Raw genomic sequence first — 24935 nt, forward strand, 5'->3', positions numbered from 1 at the left:
CTTCCTTGATGTTTTGCTGTTGTGCCACTTTACACCACTCTCTCCCTCACCACACACATACAGACATGCATGGAGGAGCGTCCTTGTGTGAGCCCCCATCTGCAGTCATAAGCAGTCCAGAAACAGATTCTCACTGTCTGTTAGAACTGGAACAAAGGGATCTCCCCATTTAGCCTTACAGTACTTATCCAGACAAGATTACATTGTTGGTCAATGTGTATTTTCCTTCCCTCAACTTGCTTGCCTGTGTAGTAACAACTTATGGAAAAGGGGTTTCTAGAAAGCAGCCAACAGATGGTTGAATATGACCATATCCCACTGAAAGCAATGTAATGCAAGCCGATGGTATCCACACCCAAAAATGTTATATGGCCCCTAGCATAAATTTCCTTCCAGCAATGCACGTAGGATGTGGTAGAATATGACGGACTCTTGGATTCTTTCCGTAGCCATTGAAACACGTGGACGTGTCATCGGGGGCCATGATGCAAAGAAGCATTCTTGGCCGTCACAGGTAAATACAATGCCAATATACTCTCCCCCCCTCCACAACTCCCCCCTCCACACCATAGCTACTTCTCAGATCATTGTGTCCTTTACTGAATAGTCCCCTGGAGTTGGCTTCTTCAACAGAAAGCCCTCAACCCCTGCTCCTAGGGCTGGTGTCAAAAGTAGGCACGGTTGGATTGGGTGAGATCCACACCAGGGCTAGTGTGGATCCCACCATGCTGGGGTGGGCTCCACAACCCAACCAGGGCCCACTGACAAGACCCCGCTGGACTTGCTCCTCCACTTCACCATCGCATCCTACTTGTTCACCTGGTTCTTCATCTGGCCCAGTGAATGGGTGGTGTTTATGAGGAGAAGCAGAAGGTGCCACTGCCTGTTTGCTCACTGGCTCCCTGCTTGTCAAGCAAGGAAGTGGTAGCAAGGAAGAGAAAGAGGATGGGGAGCAAAAGGAGCTGGTGACAATGGTGGTGAGAAAGTAGAGCTCACTGATGGAAAGGTCTCATTGAGGGGATCTTGCCCAGCGGCCCTCAGAAACCTGGAACCAGTACTGCCTGCTGAAATAAATCTGGCCACCTTTAGTACTCTTTGGTGACAAGAAATGCAACCCTCTTTCTTAACTCCCCGTCTAGGTTTCCATCCAGATCATCAAGGAAGGCAAATGGCACCATGACTGTGGCGGGACATTGGTGCACCCAAACTGGGTGATGACAGCAGCTCATTGTGTAGAGAGGTAACAGTGAACTATCTTCAGGATATCTTCAGTGAGCTATATCTTCAGGATTCCATAAAATCACTCCATTGGCTATGTCTTATCTGGTTGTATAGACTAAGGCGAAACTTGCTCATGTAAGAAATCGCCCACTGCGAATCATGTTGTACCATGTAGAAATAACTGAATACCAAATAACTGAATAACTGAGAATCCTAATTCTTTTCATCTCTAAGTTTTATTTGGAGGTTTCTAGACCTCATGATTTTGTAGTTGCCTGGAAACCTGCAGAAGGCTCTGCAGAAAGTTCCACCATCGGAGGAAGGTGGAGCTTCTCTGTCCTGCATCAAGTATTTGCCTCTCCATTGCTGCCTCCAGTCACTTCTCTCTCTGTTGATCCATCCCCCACCCATACTTCTCCTCTTGCCAGATACTACTCCATAGGAGGGTGGGGTAGGAAGCCTAAATTCTATGAAAAGTGGAGAACACATGTCAAATAGTCAAACTTTCGGTTGTGCGATAGATTGATTTGATTCTGAGTACTAAGCTCAAGCTATCTTAATGAAGACCTTCACTTTCCAGTGCAAAATATTAAAGTGACTATGCTCTGAATCTGTCTGAGAAGAAGATGGGCTGTAAATCTTCCCCCTTAATGGTTCTCATGTTCATAAGTACAACACTTTACTTCCATACAAACTCCTTAATTGGCTGCTCTCCAAAATTAAATGAATCTTTTGCCATTTAAAAACTCTTGTCAGAAGATACCCATTGTCTGGCAGACCCCAAAGAAGTTGGGGGATGGCTGCCTTACTACCTGACAATGAAGCTCTTATTTTTTCCTGAGTAGTTTGTATCTTCTGTTCAATGTGGGAGGTTAGTTATATGTGAATCCGTCAAGGCTTGTGGAAAGAGTCCACTTTAGCAACGTAACTCAGTTCCATTTTCCTGCCCTCTTATTTACAGTAACACAACATTTCGTGTGGTTCTTGGTGACCACAATGTTGAGCAGCATGAAGGCACAGAGCAGGTCATAAGTGCAGGGCCGATCTTTTTGCATCAAAACTGGATAAGGAACGGTAATGCTAGAGAGTAAGTGTGGTTCTGAAAACAATTCCCAATTGCATAAACCTGTACCATTCAAACAAGGTTCCAGTATGTCTGAGATCCAAAGAGCTACTTTAGGTAGGGTTTGGCCAGCAGCAGTGAGATTTCCAACTTTGAACAGTAAACCACAAGGCCAAGTCCCAACCACTTTTGAAAGTCTGCTTGGTTCCACAACTAGCTTGCCAGGTGCTGTGGGCAGTGTCTTGGTCTGGCCCTGAGCCAGACCCTACTGGGAAAGATGGATCTCTGATGGTGGCTTAGGGTGCTTCCAGACAAGGCTTGGATAGTGCCATGCCCTGCCTCATTCACAGAACGTTAGGGTCAGGTGGGGAGGAGGTAACAACATCTTCTGTTCATAACCCTCCTGTGTTTTCCCACTGCTTTTCCCTTGTTTGTTCTTACCACAAAACCATCAATTAAGGAGAAAAAGATGGAATACCTGCCATCTGATTGGTAGCGCTGGGAGGCTTTCATCTGAAAGCACCTGTGATCAGGTAGCAGGTAGGGTCAAGCTGGAGTTGGAGGATCTTAGCCCCAAGCAGACCACTTGCCCTGACAAAAGCCCCATTCAGAAGATTAGAAGAATGTGGCCCAAGAAGGATAAAATTTCCCACACGTAACATGCACCTGTTCAGCACAGATGTCTGAAAAGGGGAAGCCTCCGCACATGTAGCAAGACACATATGGATTCCGCTTTACAAGAGCCTGTGCTTAATATGCTGATCTCAGGGTGGGCCCAGCAGGTAGTGCAACTTTGAGTGGGGTGGGGGGAGGTTCAGACCACTGCCCTGTCATTGTATAACTTCTGAAGTGTACACCTATAATGCCTTTGGGCCAGGCTGTTCTTTCCCAGCTGTTTCTGAAGGGAGGGGAACCTTAAAAGGGGAAGGTTCCCTTTGGCCTGAAGCCTAGCACTCTGTTCCCTCTTACTGAGCTTCCATGCTGCCTGTGCTGGCAAGAAGGCTTTGGGGAGCTGCAAATCTTCCCCTCTTAAATCTCCCCCTCTCTGGGGAGCCTGGAGCCCCTGGTGTAAAGGAGGCCAAGGATCTCTGTCCCAGCTGTGTCTTACTCACAGGACTCCTGGATGACAGGGTGAGGTTCATAGGAGACAGATGGCTGTTCAAGAAGTACAAGCCCAAAATGGGGTGAGGAGGATAGGTCAGTATTAGAGCACATGCCTCTGAGGTAGAAAGTCCAGTGTTCAGTCCCAGAGATCTTCAGTTAACAGTTTCTCAGGTGATATGATTGGAAAGACCCCAGGTTATGAACTCTGCTGTCTACTGGAATAGTGTGCAAGCTAGACTAGTAGACTATCTCAGTATGAGGCAGTTTTCCATGCTCTCATGGTCTTTTGGGTGTTCAGTGAACAAATTGTACCATCCTTTGTATCCCAGACAATCACCTGAATTAGTTAAATATTGTATTCTTTGTCTCACAAAATATGCAGAAATTATCTTCTGCATTACTGTCATCTGTTCTTATTGTTTTTATTTTTGGTTTAAAAATCTTAAAGTTGTTCCCTTTTCAGTGCTTTTGTTGATTAGCACAGCAATTACAGGAAGCATGTCAGAGAAGAGATTCCAAGGGCCACTTTATTACTCCGTCCTACAGGGAAAGCACTTACATGTGGCAAAAGAGGCCAAACTACAAACTGCACAAGCAATGCATCCCTGCCACCAAAAACAGCAGCCCTGTGTCTCCTTGTCCTTCCCCACTAAAATTTACAAAATGCATAACGTGACTTTACCAAGTTTCCCCATCTCTGCTGCACTTTGGTGGCTGCCACAGGTGGTTTTGGTGGGAATTCAGAGCACGCTGATGCCTCATCGTGCTTCTATTTTCCTTACCACATGTTGCCTGGGGAGAAAGAAGGAAGAGAGATGGGACAACTGCCTGCCTCCCAGAACATCTCACTCCAGCCTTAGCGCAATATTTGCTCCGGTGACTAAATTGTGCACACAGGAGTCTGAAACGCTGAACAGAGTAACTGGGGGGGGGGGACTTGTACAGGTCTTAGAGGTAATAACAAAATGGCTGCCTTTAGCTTTCTGTTAGAAAAAGGCCTGGATCTTTATAATATTTGGAATTCTGGTTAGTCACCTCTATTTCATCTGAAGAAGAGTGAGGTACAGTATATCGTATTTCAGAACCAATGACAACAATTCTGGCTTGGGCACTGTTGGAAAGCTCAATGGATTCTTTTTCTTCTTTCCTCGTCCCTCTCCCCATTGCGTCTCTGTTCCTTCACAGGTATGATATTGCCTTGCTCCGTCTCTCTCAAAGTGCAAACCTGAACAAATATGTGCAGCCTGCTGAGTTGCCACCATCTGGTCAGATTCTGACCAAGAAACATCGGTGTTTTATCACTGGCTGGGGCATGACCGAAAGTGAGTGGGGTTATTGTCACTCCCGCAGTGTGCAGGTATCAAGGCTGCCTCCCTGGCTGACTTAGCTCCAGCTGTAGATGGTCACAGTTTTGATCTCATTCGTCCCACCTTCCAAGCCTGATGCATCAGATGCATGATGCAAAGCTTGGTGGCTTTTTAGCACATGAGACTGTTTATAAAGGATGATGATGAATATCATAGCTGTTGTATAGTAGATAAATGTCATGAGAATTGGCTGAACATTGGCAACTGGAGGGGATGGAATCTGGTGAATTCTAACATAGCCCAAGGCACTGCATGCCATGGGCCTCATCCAAACAATTGGTGCTTTCCATGTAGGGATGTCAGAGAATTCTGCCACAGATCTCGGTGAGGCTGAATGCCAGTGCATTTGGCCCCCCGAAATCCGTGGTGGAACGGCCTGCCCCCAGCCCCCCCGCGGATCCCCCCCGGGACGAGACTTAACTGGGGCAGATGTTCCAGGCAGCGGTGGCTCCGGTGGTGGCTTCGGCGGCTGGTCTTCCAACCGGCTGCCACTGCCACCATTTGCACTCTGGTCGTTTGGTTTTTTTTCTTTTTACAGAGACATGATAGGCTACGTAAAGACTTACGTAGCCTATCATGTCCTGGTTAAAAAACCCCAAACAAATGCGTACACAAATGGCGGCAGCTTTGGCTGCCACAATTTGCGTTCCTTATTTTTTGCCATCTTAGTCTACGTCAATATTTACATAGACTAAGACAGCAAAAAATAAAGAACGCAAATGGCGGCGGCCATAGCCGCCGCCATTTGCGTACACCTTTTTTTTTTTTAACCCAGCAGTAGGGATGTCAGAGAATTCCACCATGGATCTCGGGGAGGCTGAATGCCAGTGCATTTGGCCCCCCAAAATCGGTGGCGGAATGGTCTGCCCCCCTGCCCCCCCGGGACGAGACTTACCTGGGGCGGATCTTCCTGGCGGCAGCGGCTCCGGCGGCGGCTCTGGAGGTGGTTCGGCGGCGGCGGCGGCTGCGGCGGCCGGTCTTCCGACCTGCTGCCACCACCGCCATTTCCAGTTAAAAAAAAAAAGTGATAGGCTACGTAAAGTTTTACGTAGCCTATCATGGCTAAGTTTAAAAAAAAACCCGTGATAGGCTACGTAAATGTTTACATAGCCTATCACGGCTGACTTAAAAAAACAAACAAACAACGCACGTACGCTATGCTATTTGCGTTCCCCTTATTTTCGCTGTCTTAGTCTACGTAAATCTTGACGTAGACTAAGACATGCCAAAAGAAGGAACGTAAATGGCGGTGGCCGTGGCCGCCGCCATTTGCGTACGAGCGTTGTTTTTTTTTTTTTTTTAAGTCAGCCGTGATAGGCTACATAAACATTTACGTAGCCTATCATGGCTGACTGCAGGGACACAAACGGCGGCGGCTACGGCCACCGCCATTTGCGTCCCTGCTAGCCAGCGGCCGGATGTCTGGCTGCTGGCGGAGCCGGCCAGCAGCTCCGCAGAATCGCTGCGGAGCACAGCAGGCCGGCCAGGATTCTGGGGGCGGGGAGGAATGGAGCGCCTCCCCCCCTGTCCAGGATTCCAGGGGGAGGGATGGAGCGCCTCCCCCCACCATCAACATAATCTGCGAAAGGTAAGTGCCTTCCATACATCCCTACCCAGCAGCCACTGCGGCCGGAAATCCAGCTGTGGACGGCCCTGGCCTGGCCGGCTGCTCCACAGAGCTGCCGCAGAGCAGAGCCGGCCGTTGAGGATTCTGGGGGGAGAGAGCACCTCCCCCCCTCCAGCGGACGCCACCACCAAAACAAGGTAAGGGTTTCGTACATCCCTATTTCCATGCCAATATAGGACTGCCATCTTGCTTTGCCCCATGATGGTCCTGGTACCTAAAAAGTTATGGTAGACAGGCTACCCAGGGCGGTGTCGCAATTCTGTTGCTACTTTCTTGTGCAAACTTAATCCTAGTCTTTGGCATATTTTTGCACAGATAATGGGCACATGGCAACAGTCCTTCAAGAAGCTCAACTCACTGTGGTGGATTACGAGATCTGCTCCAGCCTACCCTACTGGGGCTCAAGAGTGAAGAAAACCATGATGTGTGCAGGAGGCGATGGGACACGTGCAGGATGTAAGGTAATCCCATGCTAGAAAAACATACCATGCAAAGCACAAGTGCTTTTAGAGTGGAAGCTAGTTTAGAGGGGGAGGAGTCTCCCCAGAATTTGTAAGTGAAGCCTCTCAGAGAGATTTTCATGGTATAATCTGAATTGTGTCCAGTGCTGTGTGTTCTGCTGCTGTTGAAATGCCCAGAGAACTTCAGCTATTTGGCAGTATAGAAATGTAATAAATTAGAAATCATCAAAAAAGGAATCCCAGATTGGCCCTCTAGGAGTCCCCAGGATGCCCCACCCACTTACCCTCAACCACCTATCACTTGGTGGTTTCCTGACCTTTGTGCTGTCTGTCCCCATCCTGAAAGCTTGAAATGCTACTCCCAAGGCTAGTGAGTGGCAGGAACAGCTCCAAGAGAAAACATGCTGGCATTCTGGCTTTGCCCCTTTTTTCCTTCAGCCACAACCACCACTGGAATATGGCCCTCAGAGTTTCTTCAACATGGAATTCAGTCCTTGGGCTGAAAGTGGTTCTGCACCCTTGTCCTAAACAAAAACATACAGATGGAATGCTGTTCTGTGAGTTCACCTTCCTTAAATGAGAAGAAGCCACCAAGAACACACTTTTGCTTGCCCGTATGTCCTGGAGTTGATGCTAATATTAATCACAATATTGTGATCTCCATGATAATATGGATCTACAGTCAGGACCAGAAATATTGGAACAAGGATAACCGTTTTGGCAGTTGGCCTCTGTACACCACCACATTGAAGTTGAAAGGAAACACACCCAGATGGGAGCGAAGTCAGGACTTTCAGCTGTAATTCAAGGGATTTGACAAAAGTGGGGCACTAACCATTCAGGAAGTACAGCCAGTGGCATACACACACCCATCGTTGGTGGCTCATAAGTAATGGAAAGAATGGCTGACAAGCAGCTGCATGGCCAGGTGTGGCCTGTTTCCTGGGTACCCCATGACCAATCAAGCAGATAAAAGGCCTGGAGGTGGTTCTGAGTGTAACATTTGCATTTGGTAGCTGTTCACTGGAACTCTAAACATGAGGCCCAAAGAGCTGTCCATGTGAGAGAAGGAGGCCATCATTAGGCTGAGGAAACAAAATAAACCCATCAGAGAGATAGCAAAAACAGTGGGAGTGGCCAATACAACTGAAAAGGAAGGAATTAACTGGCAAGCTCAGCAACAGCAAAAGGCCTGGAAGACCACGGAAGACAACTAAAGTGGATGACTGCAGAATTCTGCTCATGGTGAAGAAGAACCCTTTCACAACATCTAGCCAGGTCAAGAACGCTCTTGCGGAGGTAGGCATGTCATTGTCAACATCTACAGTCAAGAGACGGCTTTATGAATGTAAATACAGAGGCTTCACAACAAGGTGCAAACCACTGGTAACACTCAAGAACAAAAAGGCCAGATTAGCCTTTGCCAGCAAACACCTAAAAAAGCCTGCCCACTTCTGGAATAAGATTCTTTGGACTGATGAAACCAAGAGTAACTTGTACCAGAATGATGGGAAGAGAAAAGTGTGGAGAAGGAAAGGAACAGCTCATGATCCAAAGCATATCACATCATCTGTCAAACATGGTGGAGGCAGTGTTATGGCATGGGCATGCATGGCTGCCAATGGAGCCAGGTTACTGGTGTTTATTGATGACCTGACTGCTGATAAAAGCAAGCAGCAGGATGAATTCTGAAGTGTATAGGGTATACTTTTTGCTCAGCTTCAGCCGAATGCTGCCAAACTGATAGGATGCTGCTTCATATTGCAGATGGATAATGACCCAAAACATACAGCAAAAGCTACCCAAGAGTTTCTGAAGGCAAAGAAGTGGGATGTTCTTCAGTGGCCAAGTCAGTCACCTGATCTCAACCCAATAGAGCATGCTTTTCACTTACTGATAGGGATGTGCGAAACTCACCTTTTCGAAGGGGGTGATTCGCAGTGGGGGGGAGGCGCTCCGCACCTCCCCCCGAAATCCTAACCCGGCCAGCTCCACTCCATGGCAACTCTGTGGAGCTGCCGGCCGGGTACATTCACAGGCATGCGGAGCCTGTGGACACAAATGCCGGCGGCTACGGTGGCCGCCATTTCTGTTCCTGTTTTTTTGCCATGATAGGCTACGTAAATATTTACATAGCCTATCACGGCAAAAAAATAGGGGCGCAAATGGCGGCGGCTATGGCAGCTGCCATTTGCATTCCCTTTTTTTGCCGTGATAGGCTACGTAATTATTTATGTAGCCTATCGGCCTCTGGAGGGACGCAAATGGCATCCCTGCGTTAGCCATGATAGGCTACGTAAGTATTTACGTAGCCTATCACGGCAAAAATTGGGAAGCGAATGGCAGCTGCAGATGCGGCCGCCATTCGCAAAGCAGCGCGAACAGCACCAGCTATGTGCTCCATTTTGCACGCCTTTCGCAGGGTGGTGGGGCGGGTGGCTTCATTCCACCATGGATTTCGAGGGCCTGAATGCACTGGCATTCGGCCTCACTGAGATCTGTGGCAGAATTCTCTGACATCCCTACTTACTGAAGACAAGACTGAAGGCAGAAAGACCCACAAACAAGCAGCAGCTGAAGGCAGCTGCAGGAAAGGCCTGGCAAAGCATCTCGAGGGAGGAAACTCAGCATTTGGTCATGTCCATGGGTTTCAGACTTCAGGCAGTCATTGACTGCAAAGGATTTTCATCCAGGTATTAAAGGTGATCCTTAAGTTTGAAATGATGTTGGGTTGTTCCATTACTTATGAGCCACCAACGATGGGTGTGTGTGTATGCACTGGCTGTACTTCCTGAATGGTTAGTGCCCCATTTTTGTCAACCCCCTTGAATTACAGATGAAAGCCTTGACTTCACTCCCATCTGGGTGTGTTTCCTTTCAACTTCAATATAGTGGTGTACAGAGGCCAACTGCCAAAACAGTTATCCTTGTTCCAATATTCCTGGCCCTGACTGTATAGAAGATATGGAGTAGATGTTCAAATATTGCTGAGTTGGCATCCTTCCAGTCTAACGTTTTAAAGTAATCCAACTCATTTGAAAATTCTGTTCCAGTTTCATCTGGAATTTGGTGAACTGTTCCCCTCCTTGAGAACTTTGTGATTTTTCAGTGGATTGGGTTTAGATTCACAAGAGCCACCGCAGCCCATTCCCTGAGTGGCATTTTTTTTTTTTTTTAACAAAGCAGGTCTTCATTGGGAGAGTAGAACTGACACTCAGGGCAGCTTCCCCTTGGAGGGAACAGAAGCGACACATTTGCTTAAGTAGAGATTTCATTCTTTCCAGAAAAAATCAAAGAAAAAACGATACATCAGAAATGCTGGTGATGCATGTTTAAGTACAAAAAACTAGGGTCACAGTTGCAAAAACCAACTAGAAATAGTGAACAAGCACACAACTGTAAATAGGTCAAGTAATAATACAATGTTATAACAATATGAACACTCAATGAATGTAGTGGGTGTTAGTGGTCCATTTAAAACAGATTGTTGTTGGAAAAATATAATTATACATATGAAAACAATATGAATACAATTGTTCATATATTGGAAGATAACAGAAGCATCTGTATCACAGGCATATACATATCAATATTATAATTAATTCAAGGATCTCAAAGTCCATCCAAAAAGTCTTACTTTTGTAAGACTTTTACTCATATGCGAAACAGGATTACACCGGATTCCTGTAAGGCTTTTTGGATGGACTTTGAGATCCTTGAACTAATTATAATATTTATATGTATATGCCTGTGATACAGATGCTTCTGTTATCTTCCAATATATGTACAATTGTATTCATATTGTTTTCATATGTATAATTATATTTTTCCAACAACAATCTATTTTAAATAGGCCACTAATATGCACTACGTTCATTGTGTGTTCATATTGTTATAAAATTATATTATTATTACATGATCTATTTACAGTTGTGTGCTTGTTCGCTTATTTCTAATTGGTGATGCATGTTTTCCATCTCCACTTTGTATTCCAGGGTGACTCTGGAGGGCCGTTGTATTGCCTGGTGAAGGGCAAATTCTATGTCCATGGGGTCACTAGCTTTGGTCTCACTACTGACTGCACTGCACTTCGGAAACCCACGGTGTTCACAAATGTCTCTGCCTATATTTTATGGATCTATAAAGTAAGCTTATGTATACTTCCGAGGAGGGGGTGGGAACTCCACAAAGGAGGGGACCAGACACAGAGGAGCTGGTGTTTGGCTTTGCTTTGTCACATAATGTATCTGAACTACACACTTAGCCCAGTTTACCCTTTCTCCCCTCTCATTGCACTTATATCCTCCCTTCCAACTAATAATAGGGCTCATAGCAGTTCCTATGGTTTTTTCCCCCACATCACTAGTTTTATGAAGGTACTGAGTGAGTATGTTGTGCTGAAAATTCATCTGGGTGGTGTCTTTCCATGCAGCATTTTCCCAGAAATGAGGGAAGAAAGTGCCATCAAAAAGAGCTATGTGGGAAGGGGTTTGTAATGATATTGGATCCATGAATATAAGCTACAGAATGGGGATGGGCATAAAACATAACTTTAATCTGCAGTCAGTCAACGCTTTGCACAGCAGCACTCCCAGACCTTCTTGTGCTCCCACACCCCATGTGACCCTAGGCCTTGGGCACAAATGATGAGTTTCTAAGAAAGGCTTGACTAGTATCCCAAATAAGAGAATGTCTCTAAATTATAAACTCCTGTATAAAGGTTACAGAAGAGATGCTCTTTGAGGCTGTGCTACCCACACCAATCCACCTGTCCTCTATGTGTTGCAGGATTGGCACAATCCCAGGTGGATTAGTGAATGTTTGCTAAATTGGCCCATCTGACCCTTGGGAAACTCTCTGTTGACCCCCCATACCCCCCCATAAATGCCCTCCCTTGAAGAGCTACAATTTTAGTGTTCCCATTGGAGAAGAAAATATGACTACTAAACCAGTTCGTGTGTAGATATGCCCCTCAGCACAATAAATAAGTCAAACTTGTAAGCTTCTATCAAAATTCTAAATATAATTATGGGTAGTTATGGGTATCTCCAGCAAAGGAGATCATTACCTTGTCATGGTGCTGGAACTTGAGCACCTCAATGATACCATGAGCTAAACCGTGAAGGGACACCCAAGACTGGAAAGTCATAGCAGAGAGGTCAGTCTAAATACGATCCCTGGGGAAGGTAACAGCAACCTAACCCAGTATTCTTGCTGTGAAAACTTAATGGATCAGTACAACCAGAGATATGTTGGTATACTATCAGAAGATGGGACTCCCAAGACGGAAGATGGTCAAAATGCTACTGGGGAGGAACAGAGGATAAGTTCAACTAGCACCAGATGTGATGACGCAGCTAGCTCAAAGCTGAAAGGACAGCTAGTGGCCAATGGTGCTGGTGGTGAACAATGAATCCGATGTTCTAAAGATCAACACACCATAGGAACCTGGAATGTAAGATCTATAAGCCAGGGCAAATTGGATGTGGTTATTGGGGAGATGTCAAGATTAAATATAGACATTCTGGGTGTCAGTGAACTGAAATGGACTGGAATGGGCCACTTCACATCAGATGAGCACCAGATCTACTACTGTGGACAAGAGGACCACAGAAGAAATGGCGTAGCCTTCATAATTAATAATAAAGTGGCTAAAGCAGTGCTTGGATACAATCCAAAAAATGACAGAATGATCTCAATTCGAATTCAGGGTAAGCCATTTAGCATCACAGTGATCCAACTATATGCCCCAACCACAGATGCTGAAGAAGCAGAAGTAGATCAGTTCTACGAGGATCTGCAGCACCTACTGGATAATACACCAAAAAGAGATGTTATTTTCATTACAGGAGACTGGAATGCTAAGGTGGGTAGTCAAACGACACCTGGAATTACAGGCAAGCATGGTCTGGGAGAACAAAATGAAGCGGGACATAGGCTGATAGAATTTTGCCAAGACAACTCACTGTGCATAACAAACACTCTCTTCCAACAACCTAAGAGACGACTTTATACATGGACTTCACCAGATGGTCGACACCGAAATCAGATTGACTACGAAGCCAAAGGTGGCAGACATCTATACAGTTGGTGAAAACAAGACCTGGAGCTGACTGTAGTTCAGATCATGAATTTCTTATTGCACAATTTAGAATCAGGCTAAAGAAAATAGGGAAGACCCACAGATCAGTTAGATATGAGCTCACTAATATTCCTCATGAATATGCAGTGGAGGTGAAGAATAGATTTAAGAGACTAGATTTAGTAGATAGGGTCCTGGAAGAACTATGGACAGAAGTTTGCAACATTGTTCAGGAGGCGGCAACAAAAAACGTCCCAACGAAAAAGAAAACCAAGAAGGCAAGATGGCTGTCTGCTGAGACACTGGAAGCAGCCCAAGAAAGAAGGAAAGCAAAAGGCAACAGTGATAGGGGGAGATATGCACAATTAAATGCAAAATTTCAGAGTTTAGCCAGAAGAGATAAGGAATTATTTTTAAACAAGCAATGAGTGGAAGTGGAAGAAGATAATAGAATAAGAAGGACAAGAGACCTCTTCCAGAAAATCAGAAACATTGGAGGTAAATTCCAGGCAAAAATGGGTATGATCAAAAACAAAGATGGCAAGGACCTAACAGAAGCAGAAGAGATAAAAAAAAGGTGGTAAGAATATATGGAAGATCTGTATAGGAAGGATAATAATATCGGGGATAGATTTGATGGTGTGATCAGTGAGTTAGAGCCAGACATCCTGAAGAGTGAGGTTGAATGGGCCTTAAGAAGCATTGCTAATATAAAGGCAGCAGGAGACGATGGTATCCCAGCTGAACTGTTTAAAATCTTGCAAGATGATGCTGTCAAGGTGATGCATGCCATATGCCAGCAAATTTGGAAAACACAAGAATGGCCATCAGCTTGGAAAAAATCAACTTATATCCCCATACCAAAAAAGGGAAACACTAAAGAATGTTCAAACTATCGAACAGTGGCACTTATTTCACATGCCAGTAAGGTAATGCTCAAGATCTTGCAAGGTAGACTCCAGCAATTCATGGAACGAGAATTGCCAGATGTACAAGCTGGGTTTCGAAAAGGCAGAGGAACTAGAGACCAAATTGCCAATATCTGCTGGATAATGGAGAAAGCCAGGGAGTTTCAGAAAAACATCTATTTCTATTTTATTGACTATTCTAAAGCCTTTGACTGTGTGGATCATAACAAATTGTGGTATAGGGATACCAAGTCATCTTGTCTGCCTCCTGAGGAATCTGTATAATGACCAAGTAGCAATGGTAAGAACAGACCATGGAACAACTGACTGGTTTAAGATTGGGAAAGGAGTACAGCAGGGATGTATACTCTCACCCTACCTATTCAACCTGTATGCAGAACACATCATGCAATGTGCTGGACTTGATAAATCCAAGGCTGGAGTTAAAATCACTGGAAGAAACATGAACAATCTCAGATATGCAAATGATACCACTTTGATGGCTGAAAGTGAGGAGGAGCTGAGGAACCTTATGACAAAGGTGAAAGAAGAAAGTGCAAAAGCTGGGTTGCAGCTAAACCTCAAAAAACCATGATTATGGCAACCAGCTGGATTGATAACTGGCAAATAGAGGGAGAAAATGTGGAGACAGTGACAGACTTTGTATTTCTAGGCGCAAAGATTACTGCAGACACTGACTGCAGCCAGGAAATCAGGAGACGTTTACTTCTTGGGAGGAGAGCAATGACAAATCTTGATAAAATAGTGAAGAGCAGAGACATCACACTGACAACAAAGGTCCGCTTAGTTAAAGCAATGGTATTCCCCATAGTAACCTATGGCTGTGAGAGCTGGACCATATGGAAGGCTGAGCGAAGGAAGACAGATGCTTTTGAACTGTGGTGCTGGAGGAAAATTCTGAGCGTGCCTTGGACTGCAAGAAGATCAAGCCAGTCCATACTCCAGGAAATAAAGCCAGACTGCTCACTTGAGGGAATGATATTAAAGGCAAAACTGAAGTACTTTGGCCACATCATGAGAAGACAGGATACCCTGGAGAAGATGCTGATGCTAGGGGAAGTGGAAGGCAAAAGGAAGAGGGGCCGACCAAGGGCAAGATGGATGGATGATATTCTGGAGGTGACGGACTCGACCTTGGGGGAGCTGGGGGTGGCGACGGCCAACAGGAAGCTCTGGCGTGGGCTGGTCCATGAAGTCATGAAGAGTCAGAAGCAACTGACGGAATAAACAACAACAACAAGTTATGGGTATGTGAGGAGGGCTTACATAATGCAAGAGCTACTGGGGAGAGCAGCGCATCCCTGTTTGCCTGGTGCTGAGAGGCCTGAAGCACCCCTGTAGAATCTCCTGGGATGGATGTACACGGGAGATTTTCTTTGGTGCTAGTGCGCCTCACATACAGGCAGGACTCATGCTGTAACCCCCAATCTGCATCCATCCCAGGTTTTCATGCCATAAAATGGCATGTTTGCAAGGTGGTTTTGTGATGGATGTCCCCTTTAAGGCGGCTTCCCTGCATTGTGAAATTCAAAGTGTCCTCAGCTTGTGGCAAGGCAAGAGGGGTGGCTTCAGCGCTGGCTGGGGGAGTGGCGCTGTGAGAAGGAGTGGAAAGTTCCCTTCAGTGAAGGGAGGGGAGGTGTCACCCTTCTCTACTGGGTCCCCCCTCCACGGGAAAACAGCAGCAGCTTTGCCCACTGAACTAAATCATGAGTGCAAAGCTGCTTCCTCCTCCCACTGACTTTGAAAGACCCCTACCCCCTGTCCCCAAAGCCTTCCTGGATCTCTCCTTCATCCTTATTATTTCCTTGCCTCAAGGAACAAGCTGAAAATGCTGGATCAAGCTTTCTACTTGGAAGTAAATCACCTTGTCTTCCGTTCCACTGGAGAGAAGGGTAGGGAGTTGGGAATTGCTTTTCCTGTCATTCTCTGTCTCGCACGTGCAGATGTGTGAACATCACACACATCTCACATGGCTCTGCTCAGCTGAATGAATGGAAAATGCCTGATAAGGATGTCTACTTGGAAGTAAATCACATTGAATTGGGAACTGCTCTGCCTTTTGTTTTAAATCTGTGCTTATCTGGAGGGATGGACCTGTGCATAAGATTTGAGAGCCTGTGACCTCAACTAGAGATACTGGCTTTGGTGCCGGCTGGGGGGAGCAGCGCTGAGAGGAGGGAAAGTTTTGTTTTTTCCTAAATGAGCTGTACTCCTGTCTAAGAAAATCAGCACTTTGCTTTGGCATGACTTTTCTTCATTAAAAATCTCCACTTCTGCAAAGGTATGCCTCAAGGAACAACTGAAAACTGCCTGCTAAACGTGTCTACTCAGAAGTAAATCACACTGTCTTCAATTGCATTTGGTCAGCATGGGAGGGGAGACAAGGGTGGTGAATTGGGAATTGCTTTGGCTTTTGTTTGCTCTTATCTGCTCTTATCTGGTGGATAACATAATAACCTGCACATAAGGTTAATGACTTTATAAAAAAAGAAGGAAGATTGTTGATGGAGCAAGACTCCACCCACATCTGCCTGAGCTAATGTGGATTCTCATTCAAGCTGCCATGTGAAAGCGGTTCTTTTTTTGGTGGGGTATACACTCCTTTAGTTGGCTGTGTGTACCACGGGAGGAACAAATTGGAATGGATGAAAACAAAGTTTTAAATGGAATCGTGTAGGAAAGTGTCCCCACGTCAATAGGCCCCTGGACACCCACTGTCAGGAGTGGAGTGCAGGTGCTGGCCTGGCCACAAAAGTGGAGCCCTTTGCTTGTCCCTGTAGGCATGAATGGCAACCATTCAGCAGTATGGGAGAAGGTAACATATGACCTGTTCATAAGGTTAATGACTTTATTTAAAAGAAGAAGAATGAAGATTGTTGATGAAGTGAGACTCCACCGACATCTCCCCAAACTAATGCGGATTCTTGTGCAGGCTGCCATGCAAAAGAAGTTCGGGAGCGGGGAGGTTATACGCGCCTTTATTTGGCTGTGTGTGCCACACAAAGAACATTTTGGGATGGATGAAGATGTGGTTTCAAAAGGAATCATGTTGGAGAGTGTCTCTGCATCGATAGGGCCCTGGACACCCACTGGCAGGAGTGGACTGCAGGCAGTTGCCATGCCACAAATGTGTAGCCCTTCGCTTGCCCTTTTGGCATGAAGGGCAACCATTGAGCAGTATGGGAGAGGGTAAAGTATATGGCCCCAGGGCATGGCCTGAAGGAGTGAGATGCAGCCTCCTGGTTGAAGCTCAGCAGGGCAGTGCCTGGATGGGAGATCCACCTGGGAACCCATGTCTGCCTCTGTGAGTTTCATCATGGAAGAAAGGCAGATGTCAATGTAACAAACAAACGTAAACAAGCAAACAAAGGCGGGGAGTCCAGGATACCTTTGGGTGAAGGTAAACCTAATCATAGTAACTTCAGCTATCAAAAAGGATGTCTGGTACTGTCTCCTTCACCTCATTCTCAATTCTTTTCCTTATACTAGATTGTGATAGAAAGTTGAGAACTGATTTTGTATGTGAGAGGGGGGGGGAACGTATATTAATATATAAAATACACAGCTACAGTTAATAGCAACTAAATAATTCAAAGAGGTGCAACCTCACCTATTCCCTTCAGCTGGAGCTTTCCCATCTCGGACATTCCATTACAATGAGCTTCACCTATGACTTTTGCCTAGAATAAAATTAGGTATTTTTAGAGCTCCTCTTTCTTGTTTTAAAGGAATATTTTTTTCTCATAAGAGTAACCTTTTCTCTCTCTCCCCCCCCCCCCCCGCTTTTAAACCCTTTTTTCAGATAATTTCCTCAAACTGAAGGAGAAACTATATCAGAAGTGAATGTCATTGCCTGGTCAGAACACACTGCACATTTTCTGTTAGTCAAATGTTGTGGTGTCTGTGGCCCTTAGCAAAAATAAAACTTGACTTAGACTGCTTTGTTCTTTCTTCTTTTATAAGTGATGGAGCATTGTAGAGAGTACAAGGTGAAGAAATCAATTACAAAAGATAACTGTGATGTTGATACATGATAACTTCATAAGTTTTCTGTCTTTATGTTCTTTTTAGTTAGTTTTGTCTTGCACTCTCCCTTCCCTGAATACTGGAATTTACTGTGGTCCACCAACTCCAAGCCCCATCAGCCCCAACCAGCATGGTCAGTGGTCAGAGATTATGGGAGTCATAGACAAATAACAGTGGGAGGACCACAGGTTGGGACAAAAGATCCCAAGTTCACATATAAGCTGATGGGATCTGAGCTAATGGTGACTGACCAAGAAAGAGATCTTGGGGTTGTTGTGGACAACTCGATGAAAATTGTGACCCAGTATGCAGCTGCTGTGAAAAAGACAAATTCCATGTTAGAAAAATTAGAAGAGGAATTGGAAAGAAGTGCCAGTACCGTACTGCCCTTATGCATATAAAGGATGTGACCACACTAGTTGGAATACTGTTTACTTTTATGGTCACAATTTCTAAAAATGATAAAGTATAGTTGGAAAAAGTGACGAAAAGGGCAACTAAAAGGATCAAGAGCTTCCCCCCAGTGAACCTAATAAAGTGGGGACACTCGAAATTGTGGCCTTGGGTGCTGGCAGGGTGGTGCAGGGGAAGGTGGTGCTACACATTCTTTGGCCCAGGGCCATGTAGGGCTTTAAGTTAAGCACCAGTACTTTGAACTGAGATAAAAATGGACCAATAGCTGATATAGCTGTTTTGAACGCTGGGAGACAGATAATCCATCCGTAGTTTGTCTGGAGTGAAACCTTGCAAGACGTCCCCGCTCCTTTCAAATCTTTATTATTTCCATAAATCTGAATAGTTTTTGTCTTCATCCAACCAAAACAAAAGTTTTGTTCAACCAAAGTTTTTCATCCAATCAAAACAAAAGCAACAAGTTCCTTCTTCTGCTTCCAGGCATCCCTTGTTTCCCTTCCCTTCCTTCCCTTTGGTTTCACTGTCACTGTCAAATATAGACCAGGGTCTCAAAAGCTTTTTTGCCCGTGGGCAAAGTTCCATTCAGAGAAGGTCTCAGGGGCTGCATTGGAGTGGTGGACAGAGCTGAAGGCAACAGGAGCTGGGCCACACCCCAAATTGCAGCATATTCTGGTTTAAAGATCTCACTGCCAGTCACTAAGTCTTGGGAGAGGCACCTCAACCTTTTATATTCTTGATAAAGAAAGCCCAGCATACCCAACATTGGCCATCCCTGGATAAGGCTTGCTAGAGCGAACGCCAGTTCACACATGCATATATGCCTTTCTGGATTTCTGATTATGATTCCTCCTCATTGATGATTAACAACTAAATGTGTGTGAACCGTTGAAAAGTCTTGTGCTAGAGGTGAGGTGAACTGACATGAACATTCATTCTGTGCAGTTTGGTCTGTGATAGATGATTCATAAATGCAAATCACCACTTTCTGCATATTTATAAGGGGATAATTGCTATTGTGCTTAGAAACATACCACATGCTCCTAATGTCCAAGGGATGGGATACAGAAGGCAGAGCAGCAAATGCTGCCACACCCACCAAAGTCAAGGCAGATAGTAGTACCCAAACTCATATACAGGAAGAAAGATCTCCCACAAGCACTTTTCCACATACACATTCAGCAATAAAAACACAATTATAACAAATTAAACAACTAACAATTTGCTGCCCTTTCATGAACCTCAAAAGCTGCTGCCTGAAGCAGTCCCTTCATGAGTGGTACGAGTGAGTGCCCTGCCTGCTTTTACCCCTAAACCCATGAAAATTACAGGTAGGGATGTCAGAGAATTCCGCGACAGATCTCGGTGAGGCCAAATGCCAGTGCATTTGGCCCCCCGAAACCCATCGTGGAATGAAACCCCCGCCCCCCCAACCCATGAAAGGCACGCGGGACGAAGTCCCCACTGCCCCCACCCTACGAAAGGCACGCGAAATGGAGCACTTACCTGCTCCCGTCCGTGCTGCTGTGCGAATGGCGGCCGTCCTGCGGCCGCCATCCACTTGCTCCTCTTCAGCCGTGATAGGCTACGTAAATACTTACGTAGCCTATCACAGCTAATGCAGGGACACCATTTGCGTCCCTGTGGAGACCATGATAGGCTACGTAAGTATTTACATAGCCTATCACGGTGGTTTGGGGGGGACCTGAGCATATGCAAATGGCAGTAGCTGCCACCATTTGCGTACGCTGGTTTCCCCCCCCTGCCGTGATAGGCTATGTAAGAATTTACGTAGCCTATCACGGCAGGGGGAAAAAAAACCCCAGCGTATGCAAATGGTGGCAGTTACTGCCATTTGCACATGCTCAGGTTTTCCCCCTGCTGTGATAGGCTATGTAAATTTTTACGTAGCCTATCATGGCAAAAGAAAGGGATGCAAATGACGGCGGCTACGACAGCCGCCACTTGCGTCCCTGCAGGGCTGCCCAGTGGCCGGATATCTGGCTGAGGGTGGCCGGAGGCGGCCAGTGGCTCCGTGGCTTGACTGCAGAGCGGAGCCGGCCAGCCAGGATTCCGGGGGGAGGGATGGAGCGCCTCCCCCCCCAGCGGAACCTGGAGGAGCCATGTAAGCGGGGCTTCGTACACTCCTAATTACAGGCAGATTAACTTAATGTCTGTTCCAGTTAAATTGGCTGAAAGCATTATTAAATATAAAATTGTTAAGAATATGGAAGGACAAGCCATGCTGAAAAAGAATCAACATTGCTTCCAAAAAGTAAGTCCTATCTTACTAACTTTTCAGAGTTATCTAAGGGCTTAAACATGAAGACAGGGTGATGCGGTAGACATTGTTTACTTGGACTTTCAAAAGATTTTTGAAGAAGTCCCTTACCAAAGACTCTTGAACAAACTTAGCAGTATTGGAATAAGAGAAGAGGTCCTCTTATGGATGACCAACTGGTTAAAGGACAGAAAGCAGAGAGTAGGAATAAATGGTAAATTCTCCCAGTGGGGAGATGTAAATAGTGGGGTCCTACAGGGTCCCAATGCTTTTCAACTTGTTCATAAATGATCTGGAATTAGGAGTGAGCAGTGAAGTGGCCAAGCTTGCTCATGACATCAAATTATTTAGGGTGGCTAAAACAAAAAGGGATTGTGAAGAGCTCTAAACAGATCTGTCCCAGCTGGAAGAATGGGCATATGTGAATTGTAAATGCAGTTCAGTGTAAACAAGTGGAAAGTGCTGTGCCTTGGGGCAAAAAATCCCAGCTTCAAGTATGGGATATGAGCTAGTAGTGATCAACCAAGAAAGAGTTCTTGGGATTGTGGAGGACAGCATGGTAAAAATGTCAACCCAGTGTGTGGTTGCTGTAAAAATGGTAAAATTTGCTTTAAACTCTGAAAGAACTGCTCAGGCAGACATAATTTCCTTGGATGCAGAAAAGGCCTTCAACAAAATTCATTGGAAATTTATTTTTACTACATTGACTAATTTTGGTTTTCCTATATAATTTTTGAAATGGATTAAAATTTTATACTCAGCTCCTAGAGTGAGAGTAATGACCAATGGTTTATTCTCAGCTTTTTTTTTTTTTTACTAGGGTGGGGCACCAGACAAGGTTGCCCCATTGATATTCAATTTATGTTTGGAACCCCTGGTGTGTGCTATTAGACAAAATAACAGTATTCATGGATTTGTCCATTTTGGATTAGAATTTAAAATTAGTCCTTATGCTGATGATCTTTTGTTGTCTTGAGACTCCAGTTGTCAGTTAGAGCTTTGATGAAATTGATTAATACCTTTGGTGAATTGCCTGGCTATTCAATTAATTGGTCAATGTAGGAAATAATGCTGATTAGACATAGGATATACAATTAGCCAATTGGCAATTTTTATGGTGCCCAGAGTTTATTACTTACTTGGGAATAATTATCTCTAGAGATATATCTCAAATGATTAGTTTAAATTTAAACAAGTTGATTAATGATATTTCATGAGATACAGATAGATGGGCATCTTTAAAATTGACTTTATGGGATGAATTAAGGTGAATACACTTAAGATGAATACCATACCCTGAATTATTTATGTTATACATGGGATCCCTATACTTACGTTGTTGTTGTTCAGTCGTTAAGTCATGTCCGACTCTTCATGACCCCATGGACCATAGCACGCCAGGCTTTCCTGTCCTCCGCTCTCTCCTGGAGTGTGCTCAAGTCCATATTCATTGCATTGTTGATGCTATCTAGCCATCTCATCCTCTGCTGTCCCCTTCTCCTTTTGCCTTCAATCTTTCCCAGCATCAGGGTCTTTTCCAGTGAGTTTTCTCTTCGCATTAGGTGGCCAATATTTGAGCTTCAGCTTCAGTATCTGTCCTTCCAATGAGCAGTCAGGGTTGATTTCCTTTAGGATTGACTGATTTGACCTCCTTGCAGTCCAGGGGACTCGTAAGAGTCTTCTACAGCAACACAGTTCGAAATGGGTGGCCCTGCATGGCATAGCTTATGGCTTCACTGAGTTATGCAAGCCCCTTCGCCACAAGGCAGTGATCCATGAAGGGGCTGTATACTTATACTAGGCAAATATTTCCAAAAACTCAATGCTTTGTTTTGTAAATTCTTTTGGGGTTCCTCTCCACCAAGAATATCTTCAAAAAGGATGCAACTTCCAATTAATGAAGGTGGGTTTGGTTTTCCGGATCTAGCTATATACCATCAGGCCTATTTGCTGACCTCCACTAAATTTTGCTCTTTTCCACTCAAATTAGGTTTTCCTCCATGGTCAGTATTGGAATCTTCTTGTCTGGAGCCTCTCTTTAAATGGGTGGCATTAGGTTCTCGGCATATTAAGGTAGACAGAGCTCCTCCCACAGTTTTGGCAGTTAGGGAAGTTTGGTGTATAATGTCATGTCAATTACAGTTTGATCCATTTTCCCATGCTAAATTGACTTTATGGGGAAATCCAGATTTAAGAATTGGCAAGAAAGTGTTTTATGGCAGGCCTGTTCAGGTAAGATGATCTTTACTTTAGATCAGTTAGTGGGGGATGATTATGAGGTTTGGTATATTCAATTTTGCACATCAATTTGATCTGCTGGCTTCAGAGGAAGGGCAGTACTTGCAACTGAAACATTTGTTGGTATCTAGATTTGGTCAGGCTGCTTTTACTGCATCGCGGTCTCCATCACTATTGGAAATACTTATTGAAGCTTATTGATCAGATGTATTGAGCTATGATTCATGTTTATAAACATTTATTATCAATGAATAAATATGACACACCCCTTCATGGATCACTGCCTTGTTGTGGCGAAGGGGCTTGCGTAACTCAGTGAAGCCACAAGCTATGCCATGCAGGGCCACCCAAGACGGACAGGTCATGGCAGAGAGTTCTGACAAAATGTGGTCCACTGGAGAAGGAAATGGCAACCCACTCCAGTATTCTTGCCAAGAAAACCCCATGGAATGTATCACAAGGCTAAAAGATATGAGGCCGGAAGATGAGCCCCTCAGGTTGGAAGGTGTCCAATATACTACTGGGGAACAGCAGAGGGAATTTCCAAGTAGCACCAGAAAGAGTGAAATGGCTGGGCCAAAGCTGAAAGGATACTCAGCTGTGGATGTGTCTGGTGGTGAAAAGCAAGTCCGATGCTGTAAAGAACAATATTGTTTAGGAACCTGGAATGTCAGATCAATGAATCAAGGTAAGCTGGAGGTGGTCAAACATGAGATGGCAAGATTGAACATCGACATCTTGGGAATCAGCGAACTAAAATGGACAAGCATGGGCAAATTTAATTTAGGTGACCATTATGTCTACTACTGTGGGCAAGAATCCCTTAGAAGAAATGGAGTAGCACTCATAGTCAACAAAAGGGTGGGAAAAGCAGTACTGGGGTACAATCTCAAAAATGATAGAATGATCTCAGTATGAATCCAAGGCAAACCATTCAACATCACAGTAATTCAAGTCTATGCCCCAATCACTGAGGCCGAAGAAGCTGAGGTTGATCGGTTCTATGAAGACCTCTTCATCCTAAAAGATGTCCTCTTCAATCCTAAAAGATGATGCTGTTAAAGTGCTGCACTCAATATGCCAACAAATTTGGAACACTCAACAATGGCCACAAGACTGGAAAAGGTCAGTTTACATTCCAATTCCAAAGAAGGGCAATGCCAAAGAGTGTTCAAACTACCATACAATTGTGCTCATTTCACATGCCAGCAAGGTGATGCTCAAAATCCTACAAGCTAGGCTTCAGCAGCATGTGAACCGAGAACTACCAGAAGTACAAGCTGGGTTTCAAAGAGGCAGAGGAACTAGAGATCAAATCGCCAACATTCGCTGGATCATGGATAAAGCAAGAGAATTCCAGAAAAACGTCTATTTCTGCTTCATTGACTACGCTAAAGCCTTTGATTGTGTGGATCACAACAAACTGTGGCAAATTCTGAAAGAGATGGGAGTACCAGACCACCTTACCTATCTCCTGAGAAACCTGTACGAGGGTCAAGAAGCAACAGTAAGAACCAGACATGGAACAACCGATTGGTTCAAAATTGGGAAAGGAGTACGACAAGGCTGTATATTGTCACCCTGCTTATTTAATTTATATGCAGAGTACATCATGAGAAACGCTGGGCTGGATGAATCACAGGTCGTAATTAAGATTGCCAGGAGAATTATCAACAACCTCAGATACGCAGGTGATATCACCCTAATGGCAGAAAGCGAAGAGGATCTCAAGAGCCTCTTGTTGAGGGTGAAAGTGGAGAGTGCAAAAGCTGGTTTGAAACTCAACATTAAAAAATCTAAAATCATGGCATCTGGCCCCATCTCTTCCTGGCATATAGAAGGGGAAGAAATAGAAGCAATTACATTTTCTTGGGCTCCAAGATCACCGCAGATGGTGACTGTAGCCATGAAATTAAAAGACACTTGCTCCTTGGGAGGAAAGCTATGGCAAACCTAGACAGCATAGTAAGAAGCAGAGACATCACCTTGCCGACAAAGGTCCGCCTAATCAAAGCTATGGTTTTCCCAGTAACAACGTAAGGCTGTGAGAGGTCGACTATAAGGAAGGCTGAGCGCCGAAGAATCGATGCTTTCAAACTGTGGTGCTGGAGAAGACTCTTATGAG

At 45.0% G+C, this 24935-nt stretch overlaps 1 protein-coding gene across 1 annotated transcript in view; it reads left to right on the forward strand.

The window, feature by feature from the left end:
- The first annotated feature begins 421 nt into the window (after nt 1-421).
- The window catches only part of LOC146353606 (chymotrypsin-like elastase family member 1), a 41122-nt gene continuing 16608 nt past the window's right edge, over nt 422-24935 (forward strand). The window contains exons 1-6 of the mRNA XM_084829752.1: nt 422-514; nt 1140-1240; nt 2183-2308; nt 4574-4710; nt 6698-6843; nt 10839-10988. Of these exons, the coding sequence (XP_084685878.1) occupies nt 422-514; nt 1140-1240; nt 2183-2308; nt 4574-4710; nt 6698-6843; nt 10839-10988 (753 nt within the window). The remainder of the gene's footprint in view (nt 515-1139; nt 1241-2182; nt 2309-4573; nt 4711-6697; nt 6844-10838; nt 10989-24935) is intronic.

Source organism: Heloderma suspectum, chromosome 2 (genome assembly GCF_057233095.1).
Source record: "Heloderma suspectum isolate Gila_16-S chromosome 2, 16-S_ref, whole genome shotgun sequence".
In the NCBI taxonomy this organism is placed as follows: Eukaryota; Metazoa; Chordata; class Lepidosauria; order Squamata; family Helodermatidae; genus Heloderma; species Heloderma suspectum.